Below are 16,048 nucleotides of genomic sequence, written 5' to 3'. Positions count from 1 at the left end.
GGGCACCATTTTCTTAGACTAGCGGAAAGAACATGGGTTTTAGGGCTGTGCACAGAGATTTTTATTGTTGGTGCTGATGATGATATTTTGAAAAATTTCAAAAGCTTGCCAGCTCCTGTCAGTTAAACAGAATGAAAAGCAGACTAGCTAAGAAGGAAGGGAGGGGAGGGAGAGTTTCGGGAAATCGATCTTCAGAGTTGGGCAGCACATACTCGGAGACTGACTGTCGCGGCCCGAAGCGAGGGAAAACCGTTCGGGACCACACGGGGGCGCCAGCGCACAGGCCGGGTGAGGTGTTCCAAGGTCTGTCCAGCAGGAGGCGCTGCTGACGGAGGCTTGCCCGCGACCGGAAGCCGGGCTGGAGGCGGCCGGGCACCCTCGTTGTCTCCTCCCGCTTCCGCTGCCGTAGACGCCGCGGGTCCGCGCTGAGTTGCTGTCCGCCCTGTGTTGCTAACCCCGCCGCCGAGATGCCGCTGGAGAACCTGGAGGAGGAGGGTCTGCCCAAGAACCCCGACCTGCGCATCGCGCAGCTGCGCTTCCTGCTCAGCCTGCCCGAGCACCGCGGGGACGCGGCCGTGCGCGACGAGCTGATGGCGGCCGTCCGGGATAACAGTGAGTCCCGCGCGAGCGCCGAGTCAGCGGCCTAGGCCTGGGCTGGCCCCGCGCCCCGGAGGCTGCGGGCATGTTTCCCCGAAGGGGCCCCGGGGTGCTCGCGGGGCCCTCCAGCCTTGCTCTCGGAGGGGGTCTGCATCTCTGCATCTGCATCCGTGGGGGCCCTGCTGCTCTGAAAGCAGCTCTGGGGGGCTGTGTCGAGCTCCGAGCGAGGCGCAGAAGAGAGGCTCCGGGCTTGCTGTTCTGGGCGGCCGGGCCCGGGCTGGGGGGCAGCCGTGTAGGAGAGGGCAGCTGTCCGCAGGACGGGGAAGCGTGGGGTCGGTGTCGGGGGCCGTCCCTGGCAGTCAGTGCCCCTGGGCCGCGTAGACTGAACGTCGGTGCCTGAGGATGTGTCTGAGCAGAGGCTTCCCCTTGAAGGCTTTGCTGGAGCAGAAGCCGTCGGGAGGCCAGCAGGACTGGCCGCGATGCCCGTCTCCCAGCAGCAGACGTTTACGTTCTGCCAAGCCCTTTGCCAGGCTCTTCTGTGCCATGCCTTCCTGAGCACGGGGCGGAGAGGGGTCGACTCGACAGGGTGTCTGTGTGCGTGTGTGTGTGTGTGTGGAAGACGGGGGTGGACCCTGACTTTGAGGGTGCCAGGGGCACCCGCTCCTAAGTCACGGCCCTCTTTTTGGCTCTCAGACATGGCTCCTTATTACGAAGCCCTGTGCAAATCCCTCGACTGGCAGATGGACACGGACCTGCTCAATAAAATGAAGAAGGCGAACGAGGAGGAGTTGAAACGTTTGGACGAGGAGCTGGAAGATGCGGAGAAGAATCTGGGAGAGAGCGAAATCCGGGATGCCATGATGGCGAAGGCTGAGTACCTGTGCCGGATAGGCGACAAGGCAAGTGGAGACGGTTCCCCTCTCTCCCTCTCTGCCTAGTGGCAGAGAGGCACTATTTAAAGAAATAACTTCCTTTCCAAACAAAACAAAACAAAAAAACAAGCACACGGGTGATGTGCTTACCGGGCCTAGGGAATCAGCACAAAAAGGAGCCAAGAAAAAGTTTTTTCTTTCTATCCCTGTTCAGCCAGGTGTGTGTGTTCTTCTCTGTGTCCACGCCAGTCAGAACTCAAGGGCACTTGCAGAGATTTGATTCACTGCTCTTGCAAAATTGGGATCATTCTCAGTAGTGCACTTTTCTCCCCTTGGTTGGAAAACATTGGTTCTGTTGAATTTAAAAACTTTATACTACTAATAGTCTCCTTATAAGAAACTGAACATTACAGTTAATGCTGAAGTTCTTATTTGATTTTTCTTTATTCCCTTTCTTCTCAAAGGTGACCTTTTTAAGTTGTTTTATTGCATGCTGACAGACATGAAAATTAGGCGGGATTATATTTTAAAAAATTGTTTTTAGGGGCCCCTACCTGGCTTCATGAAGCATGTGACCCTTGGTCTCAGGGTCGTGAATTAGAACCTCACGTAGATATTAAAAATAAAGTATTGGAAAAGGGTTTTTTAAATAAAGTGGGACCATAATATTCTCATGTCGTCCTGTTAATTTTTTCATTAAGCATTGTATCGTGCTCTTTCCCCTTTAAGATACATAAACGGGGTACGTATTCCGGTTAACTGCTAGCTAGTAGTCCTTTGTAAGGCTGTGCCAAAGTTTACTTTGCTCTTTAGCTGTTTACTTAGCTCTCCAACTGCTGATGGACATGGATGTTGGTTTCAGCTGTTCTTGCTAGTACAAGCCGATGTAGAAACGTGCTGGAATGTGCTTCCTTGTGGATGTATGCTAGTGTTCTCTAGATATAGAGACAAGGGACAAGGAAGGATTTTTGACGCAATATATGTGGCCATCATTTCTTCCACATGGTGGCCAGCCTGATCGATACTTTCCTATCCACTGCATGAGACAGATGCCTACAGGTGTTACATCTTTTGAATTTAATTTAGCAGTTAATAGTGGTTAGGAGGATGGGCTTTGAATGTCATTAATTCTAAGCAGTGTATCCTGAAGTACGCAGATGACAGATGTCATGGCATTAGTAGAAGAAAGTGTAATAGTGTGGGTTCATGGATCAGGTTGCCTGGGTTAGCGCTCCGGTTTCAGTAATTACCATTTACTGGACCCTCCATTTCCTCATCTGAAATGTGGTAGAGCAGTTCCTACTTAGTGAAGATTAGAGATAGGGGCAGAGAACTCAAATGTTACTGATAAGAACTATTATTATTTTAGGTTTATTTATTATTTTTAAAAATTTATTTATTTGCCAGAGAGAGAGCACGCAAGCAACCAATGTACACAAGCAGGGGAAATAGCAGGCAGAGGGAGACACAGGCTTCCCACTGAGCAGGGTCCCAATTGTGGGACTTGATCCAAGGATCCTGGGATCATGACGTGAGAGCCAAAGGCAGATGCTCAATTGACTGAGCCACCCAGGTGCCCCCGTTTTAGATTTATTTATTTATTTATTTATTTTAAGTTTTTTTTCCCAAAGATTTTATTTGACAGCAACAGTGAGAGGGGGAATATAAGCAGGGAGAGTGGGAGAGGGAGAAGCAGGCTTCTGCTGAGCAGGGAGCCCAATGGTGTGTCCGATTCCAGGACCCTGGGATCATGACCTGAGCCGAAGGCAGACAGTTAACGACTGAGCCACCCAGATGCCCCACCATTTTAGATTTAAAACGAGATTTTTTTATTGTAAATTTAAAATCTCATTGTAAAAAATTTGGGAACTACAGAACAGTTTAAAAATAGCAATAGAGGGTACTTGGGTGACTCAGGTTGAGCCTCGGACTCTTGATTTCAGCTTTGGTCATGATCTCAGGGTCCTAAGAACCAGCCCTGGAACAACAGGCATTGTCCTCAGCTGGGAGTCTGCTTAAGGATTCTCTTCCTGTCCGTCCCACCCCCATGAGTGTGTGCACTCTCTCTCAAATGAGAAGTCTTTTAGAAAAAATAGCTAATAGTTGTGTGGTTTTCTCAGTTGTATGATGTGGTTTGGTTTTTTTAATTTATTTATTTTTAAAGATTTTATTTGACAGCGCTTGAGAGAGGGAACACAAGCAGGGGGAGTGGGAGAGGGAGAAGTAGGCCTCCCGCTGAGGAGGGAGCCCGATGCAGGCGGATCCCAGGACCTGGGACCATGACCCGAGCCAAAGGCAGATGCCTAAGGACTGAGCCACCCAGGCACCCCTGTGGTTTGGTTTCAGAGAGGATAGGTTATTACAGGTGAATGAGAAACTAAAGCTTTTGATTCTGGATTTGAGGAATTTCGACAAGGATGTGCTTGAGTCAATATCAGGAGTTTATAAATCGATGATGGGCTTATGTCATTTTCCGTGTTTATTAAGTAGGATTCTTTTTAAAAGAGCTTGCTTTTTTCCTCTCCTGTTACTCTCATTTTAAATATATTATTAACTGTTACGTAATGGATTTTTATTACTCACTGTGTTACACTGATCATGGTCATTATGGTGCTCATCTTGTTACATGCCTGTTAGTGGAAGCTCCTTTGAGAAGTCTTTGTTTGACATCTCCTTGGTCTTCTTTCCTTTTTTCTTTTTTTTTTAAATTTTATTTATTTATTAGAGAGAGAGATCACAAGTAGGAGAGAGGCAGGCAGAGAGAGAGGGGGAAGCAGGCTCCCTGCTGAGCAGAGAGCCAGATGCAGGGCTCGATCCCAGGACCCTGAGATCATGACCTGGGTCAAAGGCAGAGGCTTTAACCCACTGGCCACCCAGGTGCCCCTGGTCTTATTTTCTCATACAACAAGATGTTACAGGCTTACCTGTTATTTTTACTCTCCAAACCTGGAATCATCCGTTTCTTCAAGGATCCTTGGTTTCTTTTAGCATGTGGAGAGTGGAGAGTTGTATTAAAAACCACGATCTGAGTGCCAGCTCTGCCCATTACTGTTTTGCTAGCCCCTGTTATTAATTTATGAGGTGTAACTCAACAATTACATAAACCCAGATACAGACTAAGAAGTACCATGTATTGACAATTGATTTTATTCATGTTTGTGTTTTTAAAGCAATAGAACATTTTATTCCACAGTATTTTGATACAGACTTGTATATTTGAATACTCCTTTGTATTATTATGGTGACTAAGGTAAAACTTCCATTACCCTTAAAGTAGTGTAATAATTTACAGGAAAGTAACATTGTAATTAGGGAAAAAAATGCTGAATATGTGCAAGAACGAATGTTGAACAAGTGAGGATAAATTGTGGCTGTTTTTCCTATGTTTTAGAATGTTAAGTATATGCTTAGGCATAGCTGATGTATTTTTTTTATACTTTATATAAGTGGAGAGAAACCCCCCCGCCCCCTGCCCCGTGCAGTTACCACCCAGCTTCAATAGTTACCAGTTCATGGGTATCTTACTTTCTCTCTCTTCATACCTCTTCCCTCTACCCTTTGTTAAGAGAATTCCACATAGTTGGTAGCATTTGAAAATTAACCTTTTTTCACCTGTTGCCTTGGATCTCTTGACAGGAGGGTGCTCTGACAGCCTTTCGCAAGACATACGACAAAACTGTGGCCTTGGGTCACCGACTGGATATTGTGTTCTATCTTCTTAGGATTGGGTTATTTTATATGGATAATGATCTCATCACACGAAACACAGAGAAGGCCAAAAGGTACTTTTTAATGATGATGATATATTCCCTGTAATTATGCTATAAATAAGAAACCGATGTAAGAAATTTACCTGTTTTATTTATAACTAGTAAATTAGGTGAAATAATTGATGTGCTTATTTAGTAGAATATTTTCTTTAAATACTACCTTTTGATTCAACTTGTTTTCTGTTTGAAAAGAACACAACACTTAACAAAAAATGGACTTGTCTGTTTCCAGATTGTGACATTACTGTTTTTTATTTATAGCTTAATAGAGGAAGGAGGAGACTGGGACAGGAGAAACCGCCTAAAGGTATATCAGGGTCTTTACTGTGTGGCTATTCGTGATTTCAAACAGGCAGCTGAACTCTTCCTTGACACAGTTTCAACATTCACATCCTATGAACTTATGGATTACAAGACCTTTGTGACTTACACTGTCTATGTCAGCATGATTGCCTTAGAAAGACCAGATCTCAGGGAAAAGGTAATGCCTGAATCTTTAATACTCATGTTTAGAAATTACTCCATACTTTCCTAACCTAAATACACATTAAAGCTACATTCGTTCTTTTTTTAATTTGTAGGTGATTAAAGGAGCCGAGATCCTTGAAGTGCTGCACAGCCTTCCAGCGGTCCGGCAGTACCTGTTTTCACTCTATGAGTGTCGTTACTCAGTTTTCTTCCAGTCCTTAGGTAAGGATAGAGTTGCTCATTTCGATAATCTGTCTTTATCTCAATCCTGATCCTGTATGCAGAGAACTAAGATGATTGTTCACGTGTGTGACAGACTGTACAGGTCTTTAATTACCGGGGCTCAGTTTTTTGCCCCTTTTTGTTTAGGAGGGGATGTTAGCAGACTGTAACCTGTTTTTATATGACCCACCAGGTAAGATTGATGTTTACACTGTTAAAGGTTAGTTTAAAATTTTTTTTAAATTTATTTTAGGATGAGAGAGAGCAGGGGAAGGGCAAAGGAAAAAAGAGAGAGAGAAAATCTCACGTAGGGCTTCATCTGACAACCCTGAGATCATGACCAAATCAAGAGTTAGATGCTTAACTGACTGAGCCACCCAAGTACCCCAGTGCTTATTCTATTTTTGAAGTGGATTTTGGCCTAGTGATTCTGGAGTGCTTTTTCCAGGCGTAAAAGTTGGGACTGCTTCATGAGAATTCATACTACTTACCTTATGTGATAGGGGAACAGGGCCCCTGAGGTATGATGAGTTACCTGCGTGGCCTCGTCTTCTCATACGTGTGCACAGGCGTGTTTGCACACAAGATCGTACTGCACAGTTGTTCCTTTTTTATGCTTGCGGCTCTCCTGGCACTCTTCTGCTCAAATATGGGGCCTTTCCCTTCTTCCTTCATCAGAATGAACCCCTTCCCTTCATTCCTGGGGAGCTCTCATTTTATGCCTCCCCTTTTAACTGAGATATGAATTACATACCATAAAATTCACCAGTTTCAAGTGTAAAATTTGGTGGCTTTATTTTCTTGACAAGGTTGTGCAGTCGTCATACCTAATTCCTGAATGTCGTTCTGCAGAGGGAAATCGGTACCCGTTGAGCAGTCACTTCCCGTTCCTCCTCCCACTACCACTGATCTTTCTGTGTCCATGGATTTGCATGTTCTTACTCTCACATTTCATAGGAATGGCGTCATCGTCTGTGTGGCTCTCCGTGCCGGGTTCCTTCTCCCTGACATCATCCTTTCATGGGTCATCTGTGTGGTGGCATGTGTCAGGGCTCCATTTAGTTTTATGACTGAAGGATGCTCCATTATATGGAAAAACCACATTTTTACAATCCATTTCATCCACTGACAGACATCTGTGTTGTCTTCCCTTTTAAGCTGTAAGGAACATTTGTCTAATGTTTTATGTAGACCTGTGGTTTCATTTCTCTTGGGTATGTATCTGGATACATACATATTTAGTAATGGACCTGCTGGGTCATACGATGATGCTTTGATTAACTTTTTGAGGAACTGCTGAACGGTTTCCCAGAGCGGTTACACCATTTACATTCCCACCAGCAGTGTGGTCTCAGTCTCCACACATTCTGTACTTGTTACTGTTGTCTTTTTGATTATAGGCAGCTTAGTGGGTGTGAAGTGGTATCTGGTGGTTTTGATTGGCTTTTCTCTGATCTGATGGTGAACATCTTTGGTGTGCTTTTTGGTCATATGCCCCATTTTTAAAATAGTATGTCATTTTGTGACTTTTTCTTAGTTTGTTCCTTCTGCTAACTGGAATTATTGGGAGATTTTCTTTTTAATCTTTTTAATCTTTGTAATGAACTTGACACCAGTACATTGCCTGTACATTACTGTGTGGTCTGTGCAAATCTGTTCAATTCATTAAATAATTTTAAAGGAAAGTGAAAAAAAATGAAATTCATGGCTTTGGGAAACCTTTAAATTGTGTAGATATTAATCTCTTCCTACTGCCCCTATTCCTAATAGCAATGGTTTTTTTTTTCAAATTAATTATTTATTTATTTGACAGACAGAGATCACAAGTAGACAGAGAGGCAGGCAGAGAGAGAGGAGGAAGCCAGCTCCCTGCTGAGCAGAGAGCCCGATGTGGGGCTCAACCCCAGGACCCTGGGATCACGACCCGAGCCAAAGGCAGAGGCCTTAACCCACTGAGCCACCCAGGCACCCCTCCTAATAGTAATCTTTTATTTGAACATTGTAGGTGAAATTTTTATCACTACCAAATTTATACATTTTCCAGATATTTTAAGGCAGAAGACAGAATAGTTACATTTTCTTTGATGACAGTTGTCTTTATTTATATCATTTATTCTCTCTAGTATACTGAGACATGGAGGATTTATTTAGTTTTGTAAGCCTTTTTGCTTCCCTGAGAATATTCATAGTGTATGTACATACTTTAAAATATTTCATTAGAAAAAGGAAACTGCATCCTTCTCTAGATAATACCCGATTGTTTTTAAAATTAAAAATAGAGAGGGGTGCCTGGGTGGCTCAGTGGGTTAAGCCTCTGCCTTTGGCTCAGGTCATGATCTCAAGGTCCTGGGATTGAGCCCTACAACAGGCTCTCTGCTCAGCAGGGAGCCTGCTTCCCCCCCCACCCCCACCTTCCTCTCTGCCTACTTGGGGTCTCTCTCCATCAAATAAATAAATAAAATCTTCAAAAAAAAAAAAAAAAGAAATAGAGAAAGTCGTGTTCCCAGATCCATACACGTGTTCACGCACAAAATTCTTCCAGAAATAACCATTTTAAGATTTTATGTATCTTTCCAAACCTTTTGTACATTTAAATGTGCTTTAAGAAATGGAAACAGTAGGGGCAACTGGGTGGTTCAGTGGGTTAAGCCGCTGCCTTCGGCTCAGGTCATGATCTCAGAGTCCTGGGATGGAGCCTGCTTCTTCCTATCTCTCTGCCTGCCTCTCTGCCTGCTTGTGATCTCTCTCTGTCAAATAAATAAAATCTTAAAAAAAAAAAAAAAGAAATGGAAACAGTATACCAAGGTTATACATACCCATGGAAAAATCTCAAACGGTATCATATAAAGAAGAAAAGCTCTCCCTAACCAACAATTGCCAGGGTCCTTTCTCTAGAGGTGACTGCCACTATCCGGTTTCACGTGTGTCCTTCAGGGACATTTGTATCCAGAGATAGAAGCATGTAACACTGTTAAACATAGGTGGGTGTATTTTACATGCTGCTTTCCAAGTAGGGTTTTTTTCTCTTAACAGTCTAATGTGAATACCTTTTCATGACTGTAGAAAAAGAGTTGGTCATTGAATCAGTAAGGATTTTTAACTACCTGTCATGTATCAGACACTGCAGACGTAATGGCAGATCAAACAGCTGGAGCTCCTTGGAGCTGTAGTTCTCTTAAAGAGACCTATTTCAGTGTGATGAACGTGCCACACTTGATCCTCTACTGACAGAAAATTGTGCTATTTACAGTTTACTCCTGTTGGGAGCAACTTTGTTTTGAACATTCTCTTATAATTCACCTTTTCTACCACTTATTTCGTTAGGGGAAAAAATCCAAGAAAGTGAATGTTACAAAGTGAAAATACATCTTGATCACTTTTGCCCTCCAGGAATCCTGTGCCAGTTTATAGTTACACGGTTTTTTTTACTGAAGTAGAACTGAGATGCAGTGTCAATTTCAGGTGTGTAACATAGTGATTTGATGTTCATATACATTTTTAAATGATGATCTATATCAATTTAGTTACCACCTGTCACCGTACAAAAGTAATATTTTGGTAATATTTGGTATTAAAACATTATTATAATATTTATTACCAAATATTAAATTATTACCAAATATTAAAATATTTCATAATAAAATTAATATTTGACTATTCCCTGTGCTGATTTCAGTTTCTGCCTCTCTTAATTTACATTGATTTTTTAAGATTTTATTTTTAAGTAATTGCTACACGCATGATGGGGCTCAAACTTCTGACTCGAGCAAGAGTTGCATACTCCAACTGAACCAGCCAGGCACCCCTCAATTTACATCATTTGAGGAGAGCCCCCCCCACTCTTAGCCAGTTTGAGAGGAGAAAAAGATATTCATATTTTATTCATTTCTTGTTTGTTTCCAGGGATAGTTTTTATTGAACTCTTGAGTTTTTTAAATGGCACACAAATGATAGAAGATATTTTATGTTCAGCTTAGGAGTATGACCCATCCTGATGAACATTTTTCTTCCCATTCTCTTTCACAGGTTTTCTTGCTGTGTTTTTTCCCCAGTTTTACTAAGATCTGACATATAACACTGTATATGAGTTTAAGCTGTACAGTATGACTTGATGTTTATGCATTTATTTATTTATTTTTACTATTTGGGAGAATGAGCATTGTTTGGTTGAAGGCTGCTAAACCATGTGCTGCCTTGGCCTGCTCATCCTGGTCTCTTTTGATGTTGAACAGCCTTTGCATCTTGCCACAATTTTGTTCTCTTGAACAGTAACACACCCTTATTTTCCCCAGACCCACCACCTCATCCTCTGTTAGACCTCTCAGGGACTGCCTCAGACTTGGTCACTACCCTTGTCTCTACCTTCATTCTGTTATCAGTGAGAGAATACATATGAAGAGCCACCTTCATATCTATTATTTGGGTGGCAGTGATTCCCAAGTTCATGTCTCCAGCCCTAAACTTCCCTGTGGGCACCAGACCCATGTCTGAATTCCTCCTTGGTATCTTCACCTGGATGTGCAGTAGGTGAATCCACTTGAACGCTGTGAATCTCCCTTGCCTTGCCCCCTTCCAAAAGATCTCCAGAACCAGAAAACAAAACAAAAATTCTTTTCCAGGGATTTGGTTCTTGTTAAAGCCAGAGAGACGTCTATTTTTAGTTCTTTTGTCTTGCTCACCTTCCATATGCCTGTAGCTGCCCCCCTGCTGCTTTATGCTGAATCTGTGCTCCTTTCTTCTCTGGGGCTGAGCCCGGCAGGAAGAGCAGGGGCACTTCTGCATTGTGGACATTGCTCTTTGCCTCCTGCTGTTTGCCTGCCTCCTCAGAGAGGTTGTCCCTGTGCACCCAGTCCAGCGAAGTCCTCCTAGTTGCCCTGTCACTCTTACTTTCCACACAGAATTTGTTACTATAAGTATCTTGTTAAGTCATTTATCTCTGCTCTTTGAAAATTTAGTTTCTGTGGCAGCAGGGATCTTGTCTTTTGGTTTACTGCCATATCCTCACTATTTTGAGCAGTGATACACTGTGGTTATTTGGTAAACTAATTCATGTGGATGGCTTATCTGTATCCTGTGTCCATTTTACCATTCAGTCTTTCTTCGTTATTTCTAAGAGCTGTCTCTTATAATTTGGCATCTTATTCATTGCAGCTGTTGTGGAACAGGAAATGAAAAAGGACTGGCTTTTTGCCCCTCATTATCGATACTATGTACGAGAGATGAGAATTCACGCATACAGCCAGCTGCTGGAATCCTATAGGTCATTAACTCTTGGCTATATGGCAGAAGCCTTTGGTGTTGGTGTGGAATTCATTGATCAGTAAGTATAAATAATTTATTATGTTAATGCATATCTCTGAAAGTTACCTTTTAATGTCTCAGCTTATACATTTTCTCCATTTACATTGCTTCATTCAATTATAAAATTTTTTTTTTCTCTAAATGTTATCAGAACTATCATCTGTCATCTCTGCCTTCATGATGTGCCCCTTTTATGAACAGATGGGATACTGAGTTGTAGAGTGGTTAAGTGATTTTGCAAAAGGGTAACAGACCAGGTGTTGTACAGTAGCATTGTGTCCCACACTGCTGCTATAGTGATGACTCCTAGATGTCTCTCTCATATTTCACATTAAGGGCATGTTTTCTCTGATAATACCTTCATTGTTTTTGGTTTCTGCTGCAATTCTGGTCACATTAGTTAAAAGTGAGACTTTTAGCCCTTAAATCAATGATTCATCAAATACTCACTAAGCCATTACTGTATGGTTGGCATTGGCTAAGGTCCTTGTCACAGACTTTAATATTTGATACTTTTTATATGGGGAGTTAGCAAGTAAGCAGATAAATACATAAGGTAATTTCAGATAGAACTGAATCTCTGGAGATAATAAAATGCAACAAAAAGATGCGTGTGGCTGCAGTGGAGTGGTAGTGGCGAGAGAGGGGCAGCTGTGGGCGACTCAGGCATGCGTAGGTCTGTGCAGGGCCTAGCTGGCTGTGGTGTGGAGCTTGGGTTTTAATCTAGGTCCTGTGGGAAGCCATTAGAGGATTTTAAGCATGAGAGTGATAGTGAAACCCTATCTTACACAGGCTACAGGGGAACAGGGAGACTGTGGCCTGTTGAGTACAGTAGCTCATGGAGCAGTATTATGGTGGTCTGGACTAGGGTGGTGGGAGTGGAGTGTGGGAGACGTACACATTGAGTATGTGCTGTCCTTACCGTATCTGGATCAGTGGTTCCCAAAGATAGATCTTGTCAAGTGCTAATGGTAGATTTCAGTGGCCCACATGAAAAGATGGTCATATAAATTTCAGTGATGGTATATTTCATTTTAAAAAAATCTCATTTTAGGGGTTTGATTTTTCTAATTTATTATGAAAAATTTTAAACATGTAGGAAATTCTAAGGAATTAGCTATTTTCATGATTGATTCTGTAATAAGCATGCTGTTTTATCACATATCTGCCCATCCTATTTTTTAAGCACTTCAGAGTGTTTCAGACACTAGCGTGCTTCATCCCTAAACCCTTTAGCATGCATCTCAATATTTATTGATAGGCTTGTTTTAAGGTTTTACATATGTACATTTGATGAGAGATACAGATCTTAAGTATAACCTAAACTATGGAGCAGTCCCTACCAGAAATCCCCTTACTCTATTTGAATGTGAATTCTCTGTTCACATTTCGGATGGGTATTTCAGTTTTTTCCCTTCATGTTTGCAGACCAACTCTAAAGGCAAAAAAGTTGTATGTACACACACAGCCCTAGCGGTTACCTACTAAAGATCTTGTTTTAAATTTCTGATACCCAATTCACATAGGGGTTTCCCTAGATTCTTTTTTATGTCCTCCCTTATAAAAATCATTTTCGGTGAAATCCTTTTTTAAGGAGGGTCTAATTCGTTAAGTTGAACATGATTCTGCACCCTTCCTCCACTTCTCTACTTCCTTAGACTCAGTAAGATACTGTGGGGAGAACAGAAGGGGCCATTATTTGAGGAAACGCTGCTGTTGACAGGTTTAAGGTTAGAAATCCATGCACTGTGTACGGTTTTGTTGGTAGGTCTTCTTTTTGGAACATGGGATGTAAATCGGATTGGTGGGATGTTTATTCAGTAAGCACTTGGGTCGTCATGACTGCATACCTTCCGTAGTGAGCCACCACGCTCAGGACTTGGGAGAAATACCTACGGCTGGGGAAGAGGAGTTATCCTGGGATGTGACTGGCACATGAGGAGATGACAACTGTTCTGGCTCTAGAGCTGGGGATGGGACTTGAATGGAAACCTAGGTATAGGACGTTAGGAGTTAAATTATGGTGTGGTAACCAGGAAGGAAGCTGTGGCCAGATCCTTCTTGATGAGCATACCGAGGAGTCCTCGTATTTGACTGAAGTACCTGAGAATCGGACACATCCACTGATGCCTTCTGTGGACCTTTAGACTGGTGTCGCTGCATTTATAAGATTTTTGAAGGAAAAAAGTGCTTTCCCAGTGGAAGCAATAGCACAAATACCTGTGGGAGCATTTCTTTGAAACCAGTAGCGTAGTGTACTGGCTAGAGTGTGTGGCAGTGTGTACAGGAACTGAGAGGAGCACTGCGTCCACTGCCCGGCTCTGGAGTTAGCGAGCTGGCGGGACTCTCGCAAAGTGGTCCGGGCGGCGGTGACGGGAAGGCCTCTGGTCCGGCGACGCGGGCCTCGGGCAGCCGCCACGCTGAGAGCTCAGGCGTGCCAGCTGTTAGACTCCTAGAATGGAGCAGTCTGTCCTCACCACAGCAGAGGGCATTCTTCAGTCAGAGTTGGCCTTGTAGCTTCTTTGTAAGTCAGAACCACTGTCAGAGGTTCCCCCTGTCTTGGGCTTGGTGTGGGGGTGAGGCGGGGAGAAGTTAACTGTCTGGAAAAAGAACACAAGTTTAGAAAGCCACTCAGTAACAGAACTCAGAAACAGCTGAAAAAGACTGGGCACTGTAGCACTTGGATCCAGGTGTATCTTGATGGAGACTATAGAAATAAAGCTTGCTCCGTGACTGTCAGCCGTGCCTGCTAGTTTAGGACAACCTCCAGCCCAATAACTTTTTTGTCTTTCCAGCTTTTTGAAGCTCACAACCAGATTTTCCAAAATTATACACTTCCTTATTAAAAACATTAATGCTTTCTCATTCTTCCTACCAAGATTAAGTATTAATTAGTTCCTTTTCGTAGGCTTTTTTTTTTTTTTTATACAACTTAGTACAGAAGGCAGAGTGGGTCTTTCACCACTGCCTACTGGGGCAATTAGGTAAGAGACTTGACACTTTAAAAGCACAAATCCAAGTAACACACTTTCTCATCTAATTATATCACTTCCTCTCCAGTAAGTGTGAGACATTGTGTTTGTCTCTGACCTTCCTCAACACTGCATTATGCTTTGTTCTCCCCAGAATGATGGCATTTCATTACAGCTTTAATTTGCATTTTTAATGAGTGAAATTGATCTTTTTTGTGTATGTACTTTGCCTGTGTTTTAACGAGCCATTTGTCTGATTTGTTGGTCCCCCTCCCCCCCAGTTTATACTGCAGACATCTTCTGTCCACATTGTCATTTAGTTCGTGACTTGGTTCTGGTGGTATTACCTACGTGGACAGTGTCTACATCACCAGGTTTAGCAGGCTTCTTTCTGGGGTTTGTCACAGAGAGGCTGTCTCATCGCCAGTCAAACCAGCCCTTCCGAATGGATTTCAAATGGCATCTTTGTTAGAAAATTGTTCAGGATTTAGAGTCTCTCTTTTGTTGTTTATGTGCTGGGAGCAAAATGTTTTAGTATCTGGGAGAGTATAATTTTTATTTAAACTTAACAGTTCTATTATAAGTAGATTTTTATTTTAAAGCACTCATCTTTCCATGTAAAGTCTTCATCTAGCTCTTGTATATTTTTAAGCCCTTTTTCTCCTTGTTGGTAGATGATCTTTGCTAGTGTTTCATTGGTAATGCTGTTGTTGAGGTTTATGTGTAAGCACGTTATAGCTATCTTAATTTTGAGGTTTGGGTTGTGACTGTACATAGATATTCAGAAACACTTTTTCACAAAGATTAATATCAGCTGTGCATTCCTGATGCTTATTTATTGTGGCATATTCTTTTGTCTTAATTTTGAAAATCCTAAGCATCATCTGCTCTTGTTTCATTATTTCCGTATTATTTTTCTGCGAAGGTTTAATGATTTCATTCTTTGACACTTGCCCTCAGTATGTTCTTACCGTTCTGGGATGATCCTGCGCGGTTTGCCCGCAACAGTCTTCTCAGCTGCTGCGCCGTCAAGAGTGCAGGCTGGAAGCCGACGGAAGGTTACCGTGGGCAGCAATGGAAGTGGGTAGTTAGTGCAGTTTAAGAATTTTGTATAATGCTCATACTAATGCCCCTTTCTCCCTGCTCTTTATTGTAGGGAGCTCTCCAGATTTATTGCTGCAGGGAGACTACACTGCAAAATAGATAAAGTCAACGAAATAGTGGAGACCAACAGGTACTGCTTAGTTTGTGCATCGTTTGTGTGGTAGAATAAGGGGCATTCTTAAATGTCTTTTAAAAGTAGGTCAACTTGTGTTATGGAGTAATGTGACTGGTAAATAATTCATTTTTTTCTTGAATTTATTTATAGGCCTGATAGCAAGAACTGGCAGTACCAAGAAACTATCAAGAAAGGAGATCTGCTACTCAACAGAGTTCAGAAACTTTCCAGAGTAATTAATATGTAAAACCATGTAAACGAAGGATTTCCTTTAGAGATAACTGTGGAATTTTTATAGCTTACTTTACTATGTACCCGGTTCAGCTGTATAAAATAAATATTGCATTGTTGTTTCTTTCAGTTTACTTTTCTGAGACTGTAATCCAAGACTACAGCGCCTGAGTTCAAATCTGAGTAGTACACTAGGGATAATACAAACCCTTCATGTCTTACTGTAAGTCTCCTGAGTTTTAGAAAATATATGCCATACAGTATGTGTTTAAACACAGTATCTCCCACTTAGTACGCAAAAGAAGATAAATGAAATGTATCTTAAGCTTTCCCTCAGAAAAAAGGGAAGCTTTTGAGGAGGCAACCATAACCGTGGATTCCAGAATCTGCCAATCT

The 16,048-nt window shown here is 42.5% G+C and overlaps 1 protein-coding gene across 1 annotated transcript; it reads left to right on the top strand.

Annotated features, from left to right (window-relative positions):
* Positions 1 to 381: 381 nt before the first annotated feature.
* On the top strand, positions 382 to 15,786 carry PSMD6 (proteasome 26S subunit, non-ATPase 6). Its single transcript, XM_059390094.1, has 8 exons — positions 382 to 612; positions 1,291 to 1,496; positions 5,106 to 5,251; positions 5,501 to 5,720; positions 5,821 to 5,929; positions 11,081 to 11,249; positions 15,359 to 15,436; positions 15,572 to 15,786. The coding sequence occupies exons 1-8, from the start codon at positions 468 to 470 to the stop codon at positions 15,666 to 15,668; spliced, it is 1,170 nt and encodes a 389-aa protein (XP_059246077.1). The 5' UTR covers positions 382 to 467; the 3' UTR covers positions 15,669 to 15,786.
* The last annotated feature ends 262 nt before the right edge of the window (positions 15,787 to 16,048 follow it).

The sequence above is a fragment of the Mustela nigripes genome, chromosome 2 (assembly GCF_022355385.1).
Source record: "Mustela nigripes isolate SB6536 chromosome 2, MUSNIG.SB6536, whole genome shotgun sequence".
Lineage (NCBI taxonomy): Eukaryota > Metazoa > Chordata > Mammalia > Carnivora > Mustelidae > Mustela > Mustela nigripes.
Note: the sequence above shows the minus strand (reverse complement) of the source record. Positions and strands in the feature narration are given on the sequence as shown.

Excerpts from the sequence above, each read along its gene's own strand:
- PSMD6 (XM_059390094.1), top strand. The coding sequence starts at position 468 with ATGCCGCTGGAGAACCTGGAGGAGGAGGGTCTGCCCAAGAACCCCGAC. Across the intron at positions 1,497-5,105 it reads TGTGCCGGATAGGCGACAAG|GAGGGTGCTCTGACAGCCTT; the intron begins GCAAGTGGAGAC and ends ATCTCTTGACAG. Across the intron at positions 5,721-5,820 it reads GACCAGATCTCAGGGAAAAG|GTGATTAAAGGAGCCGAGAT; the intron begins GTAATGCCTGAA and ends TTTAATTTGTAG.